The sequence below is a fragment of the Carex rostrata genome, chromosome 20, assembly GCF_964058835.1.
Source record: "Carex rostrata chromosome 20, lpCarRost1.2, whole genome shotgun sequence".
Classification (NCBI taxonomy): domain Eukaryota; kingdom Viridiplantae; phylum Streptophyta; class Magnoliopsida; order Poales; family Cyperaceae; genus Carex; species Carex rostrata.
In genome coordinates, this window is record NC_135937.1 from 886,850 (window position 1) to 906,063 (window position 19,214).

Sequence of the window (19,214 nt, forward strand, 5' to 3'; positions counted from 1 at the left end):
TTTCCTCATTTGGCTCTTTTACAAGTTACAAACGTTCCTCTCACTTCCTCGCCAGTTCATCAAAATCTATTCATTTTACACTCGCAACGCAGCTAGAAAGGAAAAGAGATTCCACACAAGATGTCGGATATCACGTCATCCCCTGGTGGCGGTGTGGTGACCTTGTACGGCGGCAGCGGCTCCAACGCGTTGGTTGAATCAACGGCCAAGAAATCGAAATTGAAATCGTCGGTCTTCCCAGTCAAGGTTGGGGTGGCCCAGATGCTACGTGGCGGCGTAATAATGGACGTGGTCAATGTTGAACAAGCGCGTATCGCAGAGACCGCTGGTGCCAGCGCTGTAATGGTGATTGAGCGGGTCCCAGCTGACATAAGGGCTCAAGGCGGGGTGGCGAGGATGAGCGATCCGGGTCTGATCAGAGAGATCAAGAATGCGGTCACCATACCCGTCATGGCGAAGGCGCGAATCGGGCATTTTGTTGAGGCACAGATTTTGGAGACCATCGGGGTCGATTATGTGGATGAGAGTGAGGTATGTACGAATTTTATGTTTTTGTTAAATCATTATTTCTTGATCTGTCATCTTTCTTCCGTCCGCTTAGTTTCATGAATCTTTTTTGGTCTGGCAATTATACAGTAGAAAAATTCTGTTTCTTTTCTCTTGGAGTATGTGCATTGATACTTTTGATATTGCTAATTCTTGAAACTGAGCTAATTTTTTAACTATATCATCTGTAGAGTTTTGTAATAGCTGCGTGCAGATATCAAAATCTTGAATTACTAATATGCTAGATTTTCTTGATATTTATGGATAAATGGCAGAAAGATTAGATCATGATGATATTTTTCTTACCGTTTACTGAGGAGTGAGAAGCGCCAAAACTAAATTATGCAAGATTACTAATATGCACCCTCAGTATAAGTATCAGAACCTTCATCATTGAATTTTTTGTTATGAACTGTTCTGAAACCTCAGATTAAGTTATGCAAGATTGCTTTCCATATGGACAATGTGCATGTTCTTATCAGTTATCAGTCCCTTCAGCATAAGCATCAGAACTTTCTGTAATGGATTTCGTGGTTTGAGTTGCTCATAATTGTTAGAGAGCTTATTAGAGAAATCAGTTACTAGGACTTTACCTTTTTAATCTTTTTCCATACTTACAGGCAATAATTAAATTGTTAATTATAAAATAGTTAATGCTGTGCTGTGCTTCTCAAAAACATTATTAATATAAATTCTGTTTGCAAGTGTCTGTCCTTACAACCTTCAAAAAAAAAAGTGTCTGTCCTTACTTTTTTGAATTATTACACATCTAAATTATGTTCTTGGTTCCAATGTTTCATCCCAAGATGGTTTACTGACTATATGTCAATAGGTACTGGCACCGGCAGATGAGGAGCACCACATCAACAAGCATAACTTCGTGGTGCCGTTTGTTTGTGGGTGCCGCAACCTAGGAGAGGCATTCCGACGGATCCGGGAGGGTGCAGCATTGATCCGTACAAAGGGAGAGGCTGGCACTGGCAATATTGTTGAAACCGTGCGCCATGTTCGCTCTCTCATGGGGGGGATTCGCTCTCTCTGCAACATGGATGATGATGAGGTACTTATAGGGTATTCTTTCATATGTTTTGGTTCTGTGGTCCAGTTTAGTGTTATTCTCCTTTATGGTATCTGGACAGAGTGGGTATTTGAGGTATAAAAATCTTAGGTTCCAAGTGCAAATATATATTTTGTCAGATTGTTTGATTCCTTATTTCTGACAAACGTCTGTCACTTTGTTCTTCCCTATGCCTGCAATGCAAAGATAATGTTTTGCTGTTATTGGCATAGGGATACCATTTGTATTGCCAATCCCTTTGAATGGCTGTTTTGTTCGATTTACCCAGAACTACTTTTTTCACACAATTTCCTGCTACTTGAAAAACGGGCGGTACCATACCTTGCATTCAAAGAAATTGGATTGGAGTGATATTTTCTATGCTTTAGAGAGTCAGATCAGATATATATATACATATTTTTTCAAGGCTGTGCATTTCATTTTATAGAGTTTGCACTGTACATGTTGAAACTCTTTCTTCATTAGTCCTAGTCCCATAAGATGTTGCAGCTGCGACAAGTTCAGATAAACATTGTATCAGCTGTTACTTGCAGATATGAGAAATTGCAGGGGTATTATATGCACCGCTGCAACTTACTAACTATTGTTTGTGACCAAAAAGAAAATCTTTATTTTAACCCTCCTGGCTTTACCTCTTTATTCAATCCTAATCCTTGTTCTGGTCTCTGCATTTCAAATATATTGCTCTTTTGATTAAATCCTATTTATACCCTGGTTTTTGCATTCTTACATTTACCTTTTGATCAATCCTGATCCATATACAGGTCTATGCTTTTGCAAAGCGCATTGGTGCATCATTTGAGTTGGTGATGCAGACAAAGCAGCTGGGCCACCTTCCTGTTCTCAAATATGCAGCTGGCGGCATTGCCACCCCAGCTGATGCTGCTCTCATGATGCAGTTAGGTTGTGATGGTGTCTTTGTCGGATCAGGGGTTTTCAATAGCTTGGACCCACTTCGTCGTGCTCGCGCTATAGTACAAGCTGTGAACAATTACGCTGACTCTCGTGTGCTGGTTGAGATCAGTTGTGGGTTGGGAGAGGCCATGGCGGGTATCAATTTCAATGACCCACGTACTGAGAAGTTTGCGGAACGGTCTGATTAGTGATTGAATTGCTCGTTTTACTCTGATTTAGCAATTCTTTTCTAACGGAATAACTAGGAAATACTCAATGAATTGAGTGGTCTGCAATTACTTTTTTTGATTTTATTAGATATAGTCAGATGAGGAATAATCTGCTAGCATACGTCATTTGAACAATTTTAAATGACAAAATGTCTAGAAATCGGATTTAGGTTTTGCAATTGAGGATTAGCTTTCCTTCTGTTACTTGTACTGCTGGTTGGGTGATACTATGACGTGTACAAATCTCAGCTACTTCTGAATTGTTTTCATTAATATTGGATGGCTTTTATACTTCAGTTTGGTTTAAGTTTTCATTTTCCCTGTATCTAAGGTCATGATTTTGGGTTAAACCGGAATAATTTTCATGGCTTGAATAAGGGTTGCTTGATCTGGTGGTATTGTTGGTTTTAAAGGCTCGGGGATGATGCAGAACGAGTTACCGTGTCAAGTGAATACTTTTTTTCAGTCGGGAAACTGGGATTTTGATTAGCCGATCACTACTAGTTCGGAATCGGTGGTGATTTTCTTTGTGCCTTCCTTTTTTGTATTAATTTCTCCGACGAAGTAGTGATGACTAATTTCCTATTGAAGTGTTTGTTTGGTAATTATCAGCTTTCAAATCGATTTGAAGCGACACTTTTGGGATCCAAGTGTGAAGTGTCTGCAAGTCTACCCGTAATTATGCCTGGAAATGTATGTTATCTTTAATTGTTTCAAATTCTTTCTTAGCGCTATCTCTCTAACAAAAATAAAGATGCACTGATGTGGACATAAAAATTAATTAATTGCTAAACATCGGTTAGAGCATTTACATCTCTAAAACTCCTAGAATTCACAACCGAAGATCGTCTAATAAAAATATGAAGAAAGTATACCAAGAAAAATACAAGCCTATTAAGCTCCTACTATTTAAATGAAATAAGTCCAACAATTGTCCATGGCCCAATTCTTATTTTTACCAACTTACGAAGCTCTAGCGGTCCAAAAATAACATTTATTGTTTTTAGGGTATAGTATACAATATATGAAATAAGTCCAACAATGTGAAAAATAGATGGTGATCGATTCTACATTTATTGTTTTTACTTTTTACCAACTAATGAAATAAAAGTATACAATACTTATTTCTAAATCACGAGTAAATGCAACATATGAAAATTAGAAGCAGTAAAGTACAGCAATTATTTTGTGTAACCAGTAACCACAAACCTCATGTACAATTAAATGCTAATTTATGTGGACCGCTAAAAAATTAATGGAATGACTTTGTTTGGGAAAACCGGAAAAGGTTTACGTACGCTCCGTTGTATTTCGTACGTTTCTTTATTAATATTATTACAGATTATACCTTTACAAAAAATCTGTGTAAATATTATTTTTATATTAATAAAGAAAGGTTCAAAATATTTTTATTTTTCGTGTCTCTATCATACCTTTATTTATAAAACTGCAATAATTTAAAATTTAAAACTTAAATGTCAAAATAAAACTGTTAAATATAATGCATATCATTTTCTTTATGCACCTATAAAATATCATGACATTTAAATTTGTTTTGATTAGTATCAAGAACTTGCAAAAATACACCAATGTTGATAAATTTCAGACGTTGATTTTTGAACTTATTAATTTGTATAAACCTACATTGTAAAGTAATATTTTTATGTATATGTAGAGAAAATAATATAAATCATATCTAACGATTTTATTTTGACATTTAAAATTTAAAATTTTATTTTTAGAAAATTAAAACGTGAAAACATGATTGAGACAAAAAAAATATTTTAGAAAACTAAAACGTAAAGAATAATTGAGATAAAAAAATAAAGACATTTAAACTCTCCTCATGTTAATATCATATTCGTCAAATTGACCGACTATTCAGGCTGAATCATTTTTTGAAATTACGTTAAATTGTTAAATAAGTGAAACTATAGATTGGAAGATTAACTTTGAATTCTATTCACACGGGAAAATATTTTATGTACGTAAATAGTCAAAACTAACACTAATTTGAAGCAAATAAAAATAATACTCAGAACAAAATATAAAATTAAGATGAAAGTACATAGAGATCGAAGTACTTAGTTGCAAAAAATGAAGAACATAACTGCTACATGAGCAAAATCTCAACCTCTGAACTGAAGAATCCTTCATCGTGCTTGAAAGTTGAAACTATAGATAGGTGTATCGCAGAGCTAAGCCAGCTCCAACCCAGAAACCAAAAACAGAGATTCAGTAACAAGTCCTTGCAACATTTTATTTTTCCAAAATCAGCAGCACAATCGTATATAGAAGCCCTCCACCAAAAATAAACGACTCGTGAGGTTTCCAACAAAATAATTATGACCGCGGACTTTCATAAAAAAAAAAATGACTAGCAATTTGACAAGCCAGGAAGGAATTTATTGTTGCAAAGAAATAAGTCCGACCATTTTTATTAATACCCTAAAAAAAAAGAAAATTTTAAAAATGCCCTCCGATTTCATTTTTTTTTATAAATGCCCCGACCGCCAGGCCCACGGGCGGGTCACAGCACAAGCGGACCCCCCCGGGAGGTCCACTCTTTTTTTTAGAGAGATCTTAGTATTTGATTTAAATAATTTTGTGAATTTTTTTTTTCTTATTTAGAGTGTACGCCAAAAAATAAGACATTTGATATATTTATGAAGTGATATTGTAACTCTTTATAACTTTGATTTTATTTTTTTGGTTAACTTTGATTTTATTTGTTAGTTGGATATCACAAGTCTAAATATAACACTAATTAAGGACTTGACCTTTATTTAAAAATCCATATGCTTTCAATCCAAAATCCATCAAAACAGTTTCAAACGAAAAATTCCAACCGATCTTTTTCTAGAGAGCTTCATTTATATATAAATTTTTTGAAATTTTGAATTTATGTGGTGTATCCTTACTCGGCCGATACTCCGTTGAAACCCACAGATATGGCTGGATACCCATATATACGTCTGGATACACCATGAGCCGAGCCCGTGGACCGCGCCCTTGGACCGATGAAAATGTCTTTTTTTCTTCTGCTTTGAGCATGAATCGAACTTGGGTCCTCCCATTGAGCATCAAAATCTTATACCACACTAGAGTATCACATGTGATATGTTTTAGTAAATATAGTATTTAACTTATACGTAGATGAAATCTTTATTTTTTTTAACAAATTTGATTTAAGTTATGATTATTTAAATATAATATATAAAATAATAAAAAATAATATATAAAATAGGCGTATTGTATCCTATAATTTTTAAAATTATTGTATCACCGTGTCCGTATCGATCCGATACGATACCCATACCCGTATCCATGCAATATAGGTATTAAATCAAGTGGTAAAAAAATGAAGATTTATACGTATATTGATGTATTGTTGGTATGTCAAAAAAGACCATATTTAAAAAATTATAAAAAATAGTAAAATTGATATTCTACAAGCTTAATATATAACCAATTTATTGAGTTAATTCAACGTTTCGTATGTAAAATTTTGAAACTTTATCCATAAGTATTTTGATCAAAATTCTATTAAAAATATATTAGCCAGACTCATATAGATGAAGCAAATTTACTATAAATATATTAGCTAGTTAATAATAATGTTACAATTTTAGTTTAAATTATATCAAATCAATTTTTGCGATTTCATAATTCAAATAGTCGATCTCAACATTTTAATACACACACACACACACACACACACACACACAGAGTAAAGCTACCATACATTACAATGCATAGACATTTTTGTACATTGGACTATAAATCACCAGATTCAAAGTCCAAATAACCGATCCAAATAGTTCATCTTGTTCTCCATATTAATATGTGTTTGGAGACCAAATTTTATATTTTTTTTGAAATTTTTGTTACTATTTTTTATATTTATTGAATATCATTGTTTTTTATGGTCGAGATTTGTCTGAAAAACAATGATTTTCAATAAATCTAAAAAAATAGTAAAAATTTTTAAAAAATGTAAAATTTGTTCTCCAAACACATATTAATATGGAGAACAAGGTGAACGATTTGGATCGGTCATTTGGACTTCAAATCTGGTAATTTATAGTCCAATGCACAAAAATGCTTATGCATTGCAATGTATGGTAGACTCACTCTCTCTCTCTATATATATAGTACAAATGGTCGATCCAAAGCACTCAACATGTTCTCCATACTAGAATGGAGACAAAATTTTATTTTTTTTGAATTTTTTTTACTATTTTTTCATAATTTTTCAAAACAGGATTTTTCATTTTTCATTATTATTATTTTTTAATATTTTTTATGGTTGTTTTGAAAAATTCTGAAAAAATAGTAAAAAAAATATAAAATTTGGTCTCCAAACACATATTAATATGGAGAACATGTTGAGTGATTCAGATCGACCATTTGGGCATTGAAAACACAAAAATGACTTATAAGCATATGCCCTCATATGCTTATGGAAGTAGAATAGCCAACCCCTCTCTCTCTCTCTATATATATATATATACACACACACACTAGTATTGTGCCCGTGTGTTGCAATAGGAATATATTATAAGATTGCATAGAACATGAAGAGACATTTTTGTTTGACATTCACACAAAATAAAAAATATGTAAATAAAAATAAAAGACACAAATGAAAAAACAAAAATCAAAATAAGAAATAACAATAAAAGAAACAACATCAAATGAAAAAAAAAGATCAAATATAACATAAAAAAATTCTTAAAATATAATTATGATTTAATATCTAATTTTCTCCACAAGCAAGACCGATTATTAAACAATTTAGAAGAGAAATGATATGTAAAGAAACAAAATTGGAAAATATATGATTAAATGATTCAATTAAGAGTTTTCTTTACATATATATTCTCGATGGAGATTATTTTAACAATGAAAAATTCTCTACACAAAAGTTCTAGATATTCTTCATTTTCTCTCTAGGCCAGAAATATATGATTGTTTCCATCAGCATAAGATCTGTTATTTATCTATTCACAAAGATACAGTAACCCTAAACAAAATTTAGAAAAATATGATTGTTTCCATTATCATTATCGAAATTATAGAGAAAAAGGAGAAATAAAATAGAAAAAATAGAGAAATAAGAAAATAATAGGAGTGGAGTATGTTCAAATTAAAGCTCTTTGGACTGCATCACCGTCCAAAGGGTTTCTTGACAGTCGATTAAATTGTAATTCTAATGACGTATTTATCTATGTTCGAAACTTGAAAAGAAAATAATATCAGTTAAAAGAAAAAATTAATAAAAAGTATCGCGTGTCTATTTTTTTTTAAGAGAAAGAAGCATAAAAAATTTAGCGGTTATAATAACACCTCTTTTACTTATGACTCTTGTTTTTTTTTTATTTTGCATTGTTAATTTTCAAAAATTTCTATCTTCACATTAAATATACTTTAAGAGTTTATAAGAATTTACATCTCATATTTCTTTAGTAATTAAACGAAAAATAATTAAAATATGAATAATATATATAATGTTTGTGATCTTTGGAATTGACAACTGTATATTTTATATGTAATTAGTTGATAAGGGATATTCAAAATAACAAAAGAAATAACAATTAATGAAATTAAAAGCTTTATTTACTTAGTTATTAAATTAAAGCAAGTTGTTTTTATGTCGAAGTTTCTTTTCAAAAGATTATTTTTTTATATTTGTGAGACATGGAGGATTTGAGAAAATAATAGAGACTTCCATTTATAACAATAATAGAGATTTGTAAGAATGCATTGTGGTTGCATTTTCAATTTGCAAACGTGGAAATATTTTATTATTAATGGCAGGGAGCAATTAATACAAATCAAATTAATTAGTTACAAATGGAATGACCTAGTGGTGAAAATGTATCATTGGACGAATATGGTCCAAATGACTTTGGACAAGCTAAATTCAGAAATAATTTAATTGTAAAAATCTAAAATAGCTGTAAAGAGAAATAAGGAAACAAATTGTTAGAAATTTATTCAATTTTAATGTGACAAATTATGTAGCGGTTTATGTGGCGAGTATGATTTTAACTAAATTTAGACTTCTACAAATAAAATAGATGTATTTAATCAAAACAAGACATATTATGTAATTGGAGGGTTGATATTTAATTTGAAAATTCATCTTATCTTTCAATCTCAGCCGTTGGCAGATCAGGATAACTACGTACATAATATAATAATGGATATATATATTTGTTTGGATGGAAGTTTGAAAGGTAGAGAAAGAAAGGGAAGGAGAAGATGGTACTTATCAAATATTTATTAACACACGACTCCCATATAATTACAAATGATGATAAGTACAATACAAGGGATGGGTAAAAGGGGTGCCACTGTAAATACCACCATTTCAAAATTTGAAAATTTCGGTACAAGAAAATATAGAACAATTATGGCGAAAATGAGTGTGCTCCACATGGAATAAATAAACGGAGAATGTCCTTCTGGCCAAACATTTGTCATGAGCACCATCACCACAAGCAAGAAAACGTATGGAGCAATCACCAGCAATAGAATCAATCCATTGTTCAAGTTATTATGTACCAATTTTTCAACAATTGGAATAAGTGCGAAAGCTATCATCAGTAGAAATAAGCCAGAAACAATCCGAAGACCTTCGTCCATAGACGGATCTGGCTCAGGAATTCTTCCAATTGGTCGGGCGTTCTCCACCCTGAGAGAGAGAGAGAGAGGGGTATAATACAATAAATTATTTCATATTCTATAATAAATTTTGCATATCAAATAGATAATATATTTCATTTTATATAATGTATGACATGCAATTTTTGCTCATTCGTCTAATTAATTAAATAAATTACTTTTCAAGAGTTACCTTATGATGAAGTCGGAGTTGCCAACCCTTTCGTTCTCTTCTTCCATCATGTACAACAAAATGCTTTGGAGGATGCAAAAGATTGAAAAAAAAACAACTAATAATTTGGATTTGGACGAAGTCAATTTATTTGTTACCCAACTATCTATCTAGTAATTAATTCGACATGCTAATTACAGCGAATGCTATTTTAGAGCATCTAAAAACTGTCTTCATTATTGTTCTAGTTCTAGAAATTAAAAGAAAATCTCATACATACAAGCTTATAATAACTTTAATTACGTTCTAAAATCTGATAATTCTATATATTTTAAAAAAATATACATGTGTTTGCAACTTTGTATACATTCATTTTTTTTTTCTCACGGGTCTTTATTTTTGCTAAAATTATTCTAAGTCGTCAAAATCATGTGTAAAGAAATACTTTCAAATATAGAAGATAAAAAAAGTTTGTGTTTATAATTGATTTCCGAGCTAGCATAATCCCATTATCAACATATCATTACACGATCTCATAATATTTTCGGATGCATGATTATTTTTGGACATGTAAAAAGATGCATTTATATCATATAATAAGAGATGGGCTATGGTGCATTGCAATGCATAGGCCATGGTGTGCATTGGACCATAAATTACCGATTCAAAGTCCAAATGACCGATCCAAACCGTTCATCTTGTTCTCCATATTAATATGTGCTTGGAGACAAAATTTTACATTTTTTGGAATTTTTTTACTATTTATTAAGCCACTTTGAAAATCGCTGATCCAACGGTGACTGTTTGGAACAGTAAAATCAGAAGCCACCGTTGGATCAGCGATTTTCAAAGTGGCTTAATAAATAGTAAAAAAATTTCAAAAAATATAAAATTTGATCTCCAAGGACATATTAATATGGAGAACAAGATGAACGGTTTGGATCGGTCATTTGGACTTTGAATCGGTGATTTATGGTCCAATGCACACCATGGCCTATGCATTGCAATGCACCATAGCCCATCTCCATATAATAATATCTTCAGACACGTGCAACACTTGGGCAAAAATTAATCATGATATTTTAGAAATTAGACAGCATTACCCTCAAAAAAGAAATTAGACAGTATCAATTAATACATGCAGACATATATAGTTATCAAATATTTAGAAATGAAAAACTATTGCCATTCGTTAACAAAGGAAACTTATGATCGTTTCTATACATAATAAAATAAATAAACAACGTAATTTATTTTTACCAGCTTCTATGTATAAACTAGTTCCTTTTATCCAAACATGTTTCTTTTTTTTTTTGGGATCAACTAACTATCTCCCAGTCAATTTCCCCCATTCATCCCCCAGTCAATAATTACTTGTGGGGACCATTAACTAACTGAACTTCACTAATTACTTGGGAACCACCTAATATTTGATAGATTTTATAACTGACGCGTGCAAATATAGATACCTATGTACGCAAGTGTTAATATATAATACATCAAGTATTCATACCTAAGATACCAAGTATTTCGAAAAAAAACTGGATACATCACACACACATCTTTTACACGTTTTTAGAGTTGGATTTTTTTTCTCCGTTCAATCTCGTTAATATTTCTGACAATCTATAAGAAAATTTGCAAATCTAAAACTATGGACGTCTTCTACGTAATTTTCTCTTTCAAATGAGATCCATGATGATATCCTTTTAGGTCGTCCATCGTGCAAGCATTCATACCTCGTCATGCAAGTATTCATTTATCATCATGAATACTTTATCGTGCAAGTATTCATATATTGTCGAGCAAGTATTCATATCTTGTCGAGCAAGTATTCATACCTCGTCGTTCAAGTATTCATATATCGTAATACATGTGTATATAATTCATGTTTGAAGTGTTTGAACCTAACATATTTTATCAATTTTTTTTCATATAACATAGAATGACGTCTGAAAATATTAAGATCATGTATTGCAAGTATTACTACATCGTCATGCAAGTGTGAATAGTTCGTGTATCAAGTATTTGTATCTAACATATTCTTTTTTTTTTCCTTTGTGGCACTAGATGATGTTTGAAAGTAATAATATCAAGTATTGTAAGTATTCATACCTTGTAATGTAAGTATTCATACTTATAACTAAAGTATGAATTGTTACGTTAAAAAATATCTTAATTTAATATTTTTTACAAATGACTATATTTGATGCTTGATTATATTAATTCGGTAATATGGAAAGTATTTATACCAAATCGAGCAAATATTTTTTTTTCTTCTGGCACTAGATGACGTTTGAAAGTATTAATATCAAGTATTGTAAGTAATCATAACTCGTAATATAAGTATTCATATTTATAACTGAAGTATGAATTGTTACGTTAAAAAGTATCTTAATTTTTTTTTTACAAATTACTCAGTTTGGTGCTTAATTGTATTAATACGTAATATGATAAGTATTCATACCACGTCGAGCAAATATTTATATATCATAATGCAAGTATTCATACCTAAGATACCTAACATATTTTTAAAATAACTGGATGCAAGTATGGATGCCTATGCACGCAAATATTCATATATAAAATATAAAATATTCATATCTAAAATATCAAGCAACCAAAATAACAAGAAAAATATAATACAATAACAATGGTTGATCTCACTACATTGCTTTAGCTATTAGGATGACTCACGTAGTAGTGTGCTAGAAGCACTGGGATCACGGCCCAGTACAAATCAATTAACTGCAAAGCAAGAATAAATTAGTAAATTCCTGGTTACAATAGCAAATTGTTAAATATATATTTGTTGTTAAATTTAGACCTTTTTGTATACCAAATTATTGGATTGAAGAAGACGAAGGAGTAAGAATAGGACATCGACATTGAAGAACAAAAGGATATTTATAAGAGGTAGAGGGTTATCATAACAAAATGACCAAATTTTTGAGCTAGGAAAGGAAGAATGGTACGGTGGAGAAAAGAGAGCTGGGAAAGGAAGAAAGGGTGAGGAGACGAGCATGATCGTTTCAGTCAAGCACTCCGAACGACGGAGATCAGGCCGTGTCGGAGTTCGTCCATATCGAAAAGGCCGTGCTCTGCGTTGATAATATCATAATTGTTTTGAATTTATTTTTAGAAATTAACGATAGGTTCAAAATTTTATAATAAAAAAATAGTAGATAAAAACTAAAAAGTTTTCAGCCTACAATGAATAAAAAAGCTCTCCTGACTCCTGAGTGATAGACTAGCTGATGCACTGGACATGTGACCCCAAATGTACCTACTGAAGATGAGTAGAATGAAAAGAATCACATGAGACTAGAGGCACGCCAATGCAAAACGTCATATTTTGTTTTGCTGATTTGTTTTCCTTTTTGTATATAAACATCACCACGTCATACTTTGTTACTGGAGACGTAATCTCTTTTCTCCACGCGAGAAGAAAATTTTATTTTTCAGAATTTATATTTAAATATATAAAGTATTAGATTTTTAGTGGTCTGTTTCTCTTTCTTTTTTTCTTTTATATTTCTAAATCAATTATTAGAAATAATATTAGCAATCATTGATTTTAACTGAGTTGATTTAATGGATAAGGTAGTTAGTACATATATTGGAACCACGGGGGATGAATAGGGGATTTAAGATGGGGGATAAAAATCTTTATTCTTTTTTTTTTTAGTAGAACGACTTCTAATTTATACTTTATACTGTTGTTAACAATATGTATTATTGAAGTTGGTGGCTTTTTATATTGTTTATTGAAGAGTCTATAATTTGGAAAAGAAACATAGATTTCTGACAAAGTATTATTTGCACTGTGTTTATGTATGAAAATACGCCTCTGCAATTTTTTAATGTAATGCCATCTCTATAAACATAGAAAATATGCCTCTAGTCAATAATTAAGAAATTGATAGAACTATGATAAAATAATGTTTAATGGGGCTCTCATGACTTACTGTTGTAGTAGGGTTCCGTAATTTCTTTGATATAACAATTGCTCTTACTTAAATATAGTATATTAAAATTTTATAATAATTATTAATGATGATTAGCATCGTAATTCTCTATTAGATATTTCTATATAATTTCAAAAAAAGAAAGAATATAAACGTACAGACAAAAGTTAAATATTTTCATAAAGTTGTTTTCTTTAGATGTGCATTTTTTTATCTCATTATAATCAGGGCGGACGTAGGATTTCTGTCAGGGAGAGGCAGAAATTGTGTTTAAAAAACTTATCGGATTTAAATCCATTAGCTAATCAGGTACTAATAAAAAAAATTAACAGAATAAAAAATTACGGTTCTAAATCATGAGGATCCCAAAATTGAATTATGGTTGTCAATATGATTCTAATCTTAGTCGTGAATTCTTTGTTGTTGTTGTTTTTTTTTTGTATTTTTCTTGACAAGTCGTACAACTTTGACTTATATTTTGCTTAATATGAGATCAAAAGCATCAAATTTTGCCTTGTATTTTGTTTAATAAAAGAACTTGAGAGTCACATAATGATTAAGTTTTAGTTTAGGCAAACAGATCTTTATTTTTTTGACAATAAATGAAAACAAGATTAAAGTGAAATTTCAATCAAATAGGCCCGTTATGTATTTTTCAGGCCCATTATTTCATTTATTTCATGTTTGAGCTTAACTTCTTCTTCTCTCTCATTTAATATGACATGTGGGGTCTCATAACTTAATATCTTGGTTTATGAAACACCATGTCTATTCTCATTGAACCAATCTTCTTATTCCTCTAAAATTTATCCAAAATAAAAAACACTTGAAGAAAATCGAAAATGTGCAAGGATTAAAAGGTGGGGGTGAAATTGGCTTCAAAATAAAAAAAAATTTAGTCCAGAGAGAGACAAACTAATTGGATTTAACAACCTTAAAAGGCAACAGTTGATTTACTGTCTGGGTTCCAAGATTGGATGATAATAATAAGAGATAAATTCTGGCACTTTTTTATTTTTGAAAACCTCTCTTAGTTTCAGAAATTAGCAGTTCATGAGAGAGGGAGATGCACGGATCCTGTGTTTAGAAGTAGGTCTGATCTAAACCAACGGTTTCTTTGAGGAGGGTTTTGGAAATACAACACCAAGTCATCAAATTTGCTGCCAGATTTTCATGAAAATGAAAATGACAGTGAAGATGGAAACATAACTAGTAAAGATGACATTGTTGTGGCTGGGCAAGATGTTGCTGTTGAGTATTATTCCTCGTAATTGCTACCTTTTAGAGGATAACTACGTACATAATATAAGAATGGATATATATATATTTGTTTGGATGGAAGTTTGAAAGGTAGAGAAAGAAAGGGAAGGAGAAGATGGTACTTATCAAATATTTATTAACACACGACTCCCATATAATTACAAATGATGATAAGTACAATACAAGGGATGGGTAAAAGGGGTGCCACTGTAAATACCACCATTTCAAAATTTGAAAATTTCGGTACAAGAAAATATAGAACAATTATGGCGAAAATGAGTGTGCTCCACATGGAATAAATAAACGGAGAATGTCCTTGTGGCCAAACATTTGTCATGAGCACCATCACCACAAGCAAGAAAACGTATGGAGCAATCACCAGCAATAGAATCAATCCATTGTTCAAGTTATTATGTACCAATTTTTCAACAGTTGGAATAAGTGCGAAAGCTATCATCAGTAGAAATAAGCCAGAAACAATCCGAAGACCTTCGTCCATAGACGGATCTGGCTCAGGAATTCTTCCAATTGGTCGGGCGTTCTCCACCCTGAGAGAGAGAGAGAGAGGTATAATACAATAAATTATTTCATATTCTATAATAAATTTTGCATATCAAATAGATAATATATTTCATTTTATATAATGTATGACATGCAATTTTTGCTCATTCGTCTAATTAATTAAATAAATTACTTTTCAAGAGTTACCTTATGATGAAGTCGGAGTTGCCAACCCTTTCGTTTTCTTCTTCCATCAGGTACAACAAAATGCTTTGGAGGATGCAAAAGATTGAAAAAAAACAACTAATAATTTGGATTTGGACGAAGTCAATTTATTTGTTACCCAACTATCTATCTAGTAATTAATTCGACATGCTAATTACAGCGAATGCTATTTTAGAGCATCTAAAAACTGTCTTCATTATTGTTGTAGTTCTAGAAATTAAAAGGAAATCTCATACATACAAGCTTATAATAACTTTAATTACGTCTAAAATCTGATAGTTCTATATATTTTTTTAAATATACATGTGTTTGCAACTTTGTATACGTTCATTTTTTTTTTCTCACGGGTCTTTATTTTTGCTAAAATTATTCTAAGTCGTCAAAATCATGTGTAAAGAAATACTTTCAAATATAGAAGATAAAAAAAGTTTGTGTTTATAATTGATTTCCGAGCTAGCATAATCCCATTATCAATATATCATTACACGATCTCATAATATTTTCGGATGCATGATTATTTTTGGACATGTAAAAAGAAACATTTATATCATATAATAATATCTTCAGACACGTGCAACACTTGGGCAAAATTTAATCATGATATTTTAGAAATTAGACAGTATTACCCTCAAAAAAGAAATTAGACAGTATCAATTAATACATGCAGACATATATAGTTATCAAGCTATGTTTGGATGTACTGAGAATAGGAAGAATAGCGAAAATAGCGCTGTTCTGATCCATTCAAACATACTAAATTACTATTCGAAATAGCAAGAATAGCATTGTTCCACTATTTCTATAAAAAATCGGAATAGCAATTGGTGCTCTCTCAAATGTTCAATCCCTTCATCGCTATTCTAAATGTTCAATCCAAACAATATTTTCACTATTCCGAATAGCACCACATCAACACTATTCTCACACTATTTTTACCAGCTTCTATGTATAAACTAGTTCCTTTTATCCAAACATGTTTCTTTTTTTTAAGTAGAACGACTTCTAATTTATACTGTTGTTAACAATATGTATTGTTGAAGTTGGTGGCTTTTATATTGTTTATTGAAGAGTATATAATTGGGAAAAGAAGCATAGATTTCTGACAAAGTATTATTTGCATTGTGTTTATGTATGAAAATACGTCTCTACAATTTTGTAATGTAATGCCGGCTCTATAAATATAGAAAATATGCCTCTAGTCAATAATTAAGAAATTGAATGAAATATGATAAAATAATGTTTAATGGGGCTCTCATGGCTCTCATTACTTAAATATATATATATATAGGAACATGCTAGCATGCTATGCATAGCATAGAGCCCCTTCATGCAACGCCTTAGATTTTGACTTTTCAAAATCCTAACGGTCGATCTGAACCGTTCATCTTGTTCTCCATATTAATATGTGTTTGGGGACCAAATTTTACATTTTTTGGAATTTTTTTACTATTTCTTTAGATTTATTGAAAATCGCTGTTTTCAGCAAATCTGGACCATAAAAACAGCGATTTTCAATAAATCGAAAGAAATAGTAAAAAAATTCCAAAAATTGTAAAATTTGGTCCCCAAACACATATTAATATGGAGAACAAGATGAACGGTTCGGATCGACCGTTAGGGTTTTGAAAAATTGAAATCCAAGGCGTTGCATGGAGGGGCTCTATGCTATGCATAGCATGCTAGCATATTCCTATATATATATATATATAGTATATTAAAATTTTATAATAATTATTAATGATGATTAGCGTCATAATTCTCTATTAGACTATTTCAATATAACTTGAATATAAACGTACGGACAAGAGAAAAAGAACTGAAGTTAAATATTTTTATAAAGTTGTTTTCTTTAGAGGTGCATTTTTTATCTCATTGTAATATTATATTTCATTGTTTGCATTTATTGAGCGAGATGTTATAGGAAAAGCAGAAGGACAATATAAGAGAAAAGTTTCAATCGGTTCTCAGTAATCAAAACAGTGCTCTTAAAATAACATCACCTTAAAATATAATATTATGTGTACATTATATTTAATTTTTTGTTGGTACTTGGTAACGTTCCATCAATTACAATTCACCAATCGAATAAATCTACATGTACAAAACATGCTTTTATTTATTTTCTAAAAAAAAAAGAAAATTTGACAAACAAATACAAAAATAATATGTGTTGGCTCGTGTTATCTTAAATTCTTGATCGTTACAATTGAAGAACAAATTAATAATATAGTTTGTGTCAGGATACGTGGATTTTTTGTGCCACCCTATTTGTACAAAGAGAAAAGGTAATGTCCCCGGGTTACAGTCCCCCAAAAATTTCCGTGTATAAAAACATTTCCTTTTTAGCTTAGTTCTGACGCGTTTTTAACTGCCACAACTGCCATAATTTCAATTGCTATAATTTCAAGTACACTATGTATGTTTATAGGATAATATGTGTATGTTTACAGGATATTATGTGTATGTTCACAAAAGGTGGTCTCCAACAGCTGTCACGCGTTTTCAACAGTTGTCACGCGTTTTTATGGTTACAGTATTTGTTGAATTAGTTTACAGGATTTAGTATTGATGTTTACAGAATTAGTTGAAAATCTCCGGAGATTTTTGGGGGACTGGAGTTGAGGGACTGTTAGCTGCTTCCTAGTACAAAAGGGTGTTTATTGTGAAGGATGTGTGTTTTGAAAGTTATCTTTTAATAATAATTTATGTGTTGTTCATGATTTTATTACGAATATTATTATTCTTGTTCCTTGAGATTTATATGTTATATCTTTGGAAGTATTCAAGAAGATGCTTTTGGTCTTGAATCATAGAACTCCTAAGATGAGAAACATTTAATCACTAAATAAGTTCACAATCGTGGTAATTAAGGAGGAACATTAATTATCGAGGAAGATTGTCATGTAGATTAAAGTACATTGAAGTTTTATAAATGTTGATAAAGGATTTTCATTTAATTACATGAATATATAAAATGTGTATTTTATATATTGAACATGACCTAAATGAATGGAACATTATATGGATTGTGTTTTGTGTCATTAATATTTCCATTGTGTCTTTAGAATCTTAGATATGAGATGTGTAGGTTTTTCACATGAGAAACATATAATGTGATTGTTATTTAAATACTATCTTATGATAGGAATAAAATAGCAGTTAGTTGTGTACAACTTGTGCGGGAGAAATCTATATGTTAATATTATCATTGTCCCTCAATTTGAGTTATGATATTACTGGGCCCCTTGGTAAAGTGGAATTATATCGCATGCAATATAACTGATGTGGTTATAATTATAATTCACTTGAGAGACCAAGAAAACGAATATAATGCAAAAATGACACGATCCTATTTTGCATATTATTCATAATATCATGTGACAAGGATATACACAAAATTAGTGGATTGAGTAAATGATTACTATGTCATTTGGATAACTATAATGTAATGATAGAACCTCTTATAGTCAATAATATAAAGCTTTATATTATTGCCAAGATGACATAGATCCTCTATACGGTCACACCAACTGAAGAGAAACAACAAGTATTTTACATTTCATAATGATGTATAAGATAAAATACATGTGATGAAATGCTAAAATAAAATGTCATAATATGACATGCTTAGACCATAAATAAATTTATGAAGTTATGCAAATATTATTTGG

The 19,214-nt window shown here is 30.9% G+C and overlaps 1 protein-coding gene across 1 annotated transcript; it reads left to right on the forward strand.

Annotated features, from left to right (window-relative positions):
* Positions 1-3,045, forward strand: LOC144572284 (putative pyridoxal 5'-phosphate synthase subunit PDX1). The gene is made up of 3 exons (XM_078321790.1): positions 1-531; positions 1,379-1,606; positions 2,389-3,045. The coding sequence occupies exons 1-3, from the start codon at positions 121-123 to the stop codon at positions 2,725-2,727; spliced, it is 978 nt and encodes a 325-aa protein (XP_078177916.1). The 5' UTR covers positions 1-120; the 3' UTR covers positions 2,728-3,045.
* Positions 3,046-19,214: the final 16,169 nt, after the last annotated feature.

What these genes read in the sequence shown, in the direction of transcription:
- LOC144572284 (XM_078321790.1), top strand. Translation starts at nt 121, where the DNA reads ATGTCGGATATCACGTCATCCCCTGGTGGCGGTGTGGTGACCTTGTAC. An exon ending in ATTATGTGGATGAGAGTGAG is followed by an intron (nt 532 to 1,378) that starts GTATGTACGAAT and finishes ATATGTCAATAG; the next exon opens with GTACTGGCACCGGCAGATGA. An exon ending in GCAACATGGATGATGATGAG is followed by an intron (nt 1,607 to 2,388) that starts GTACTTATAGGG and finishes ATCCATATACAG; the next exon opens with GTCTATGCTTTTGCAAAGCG.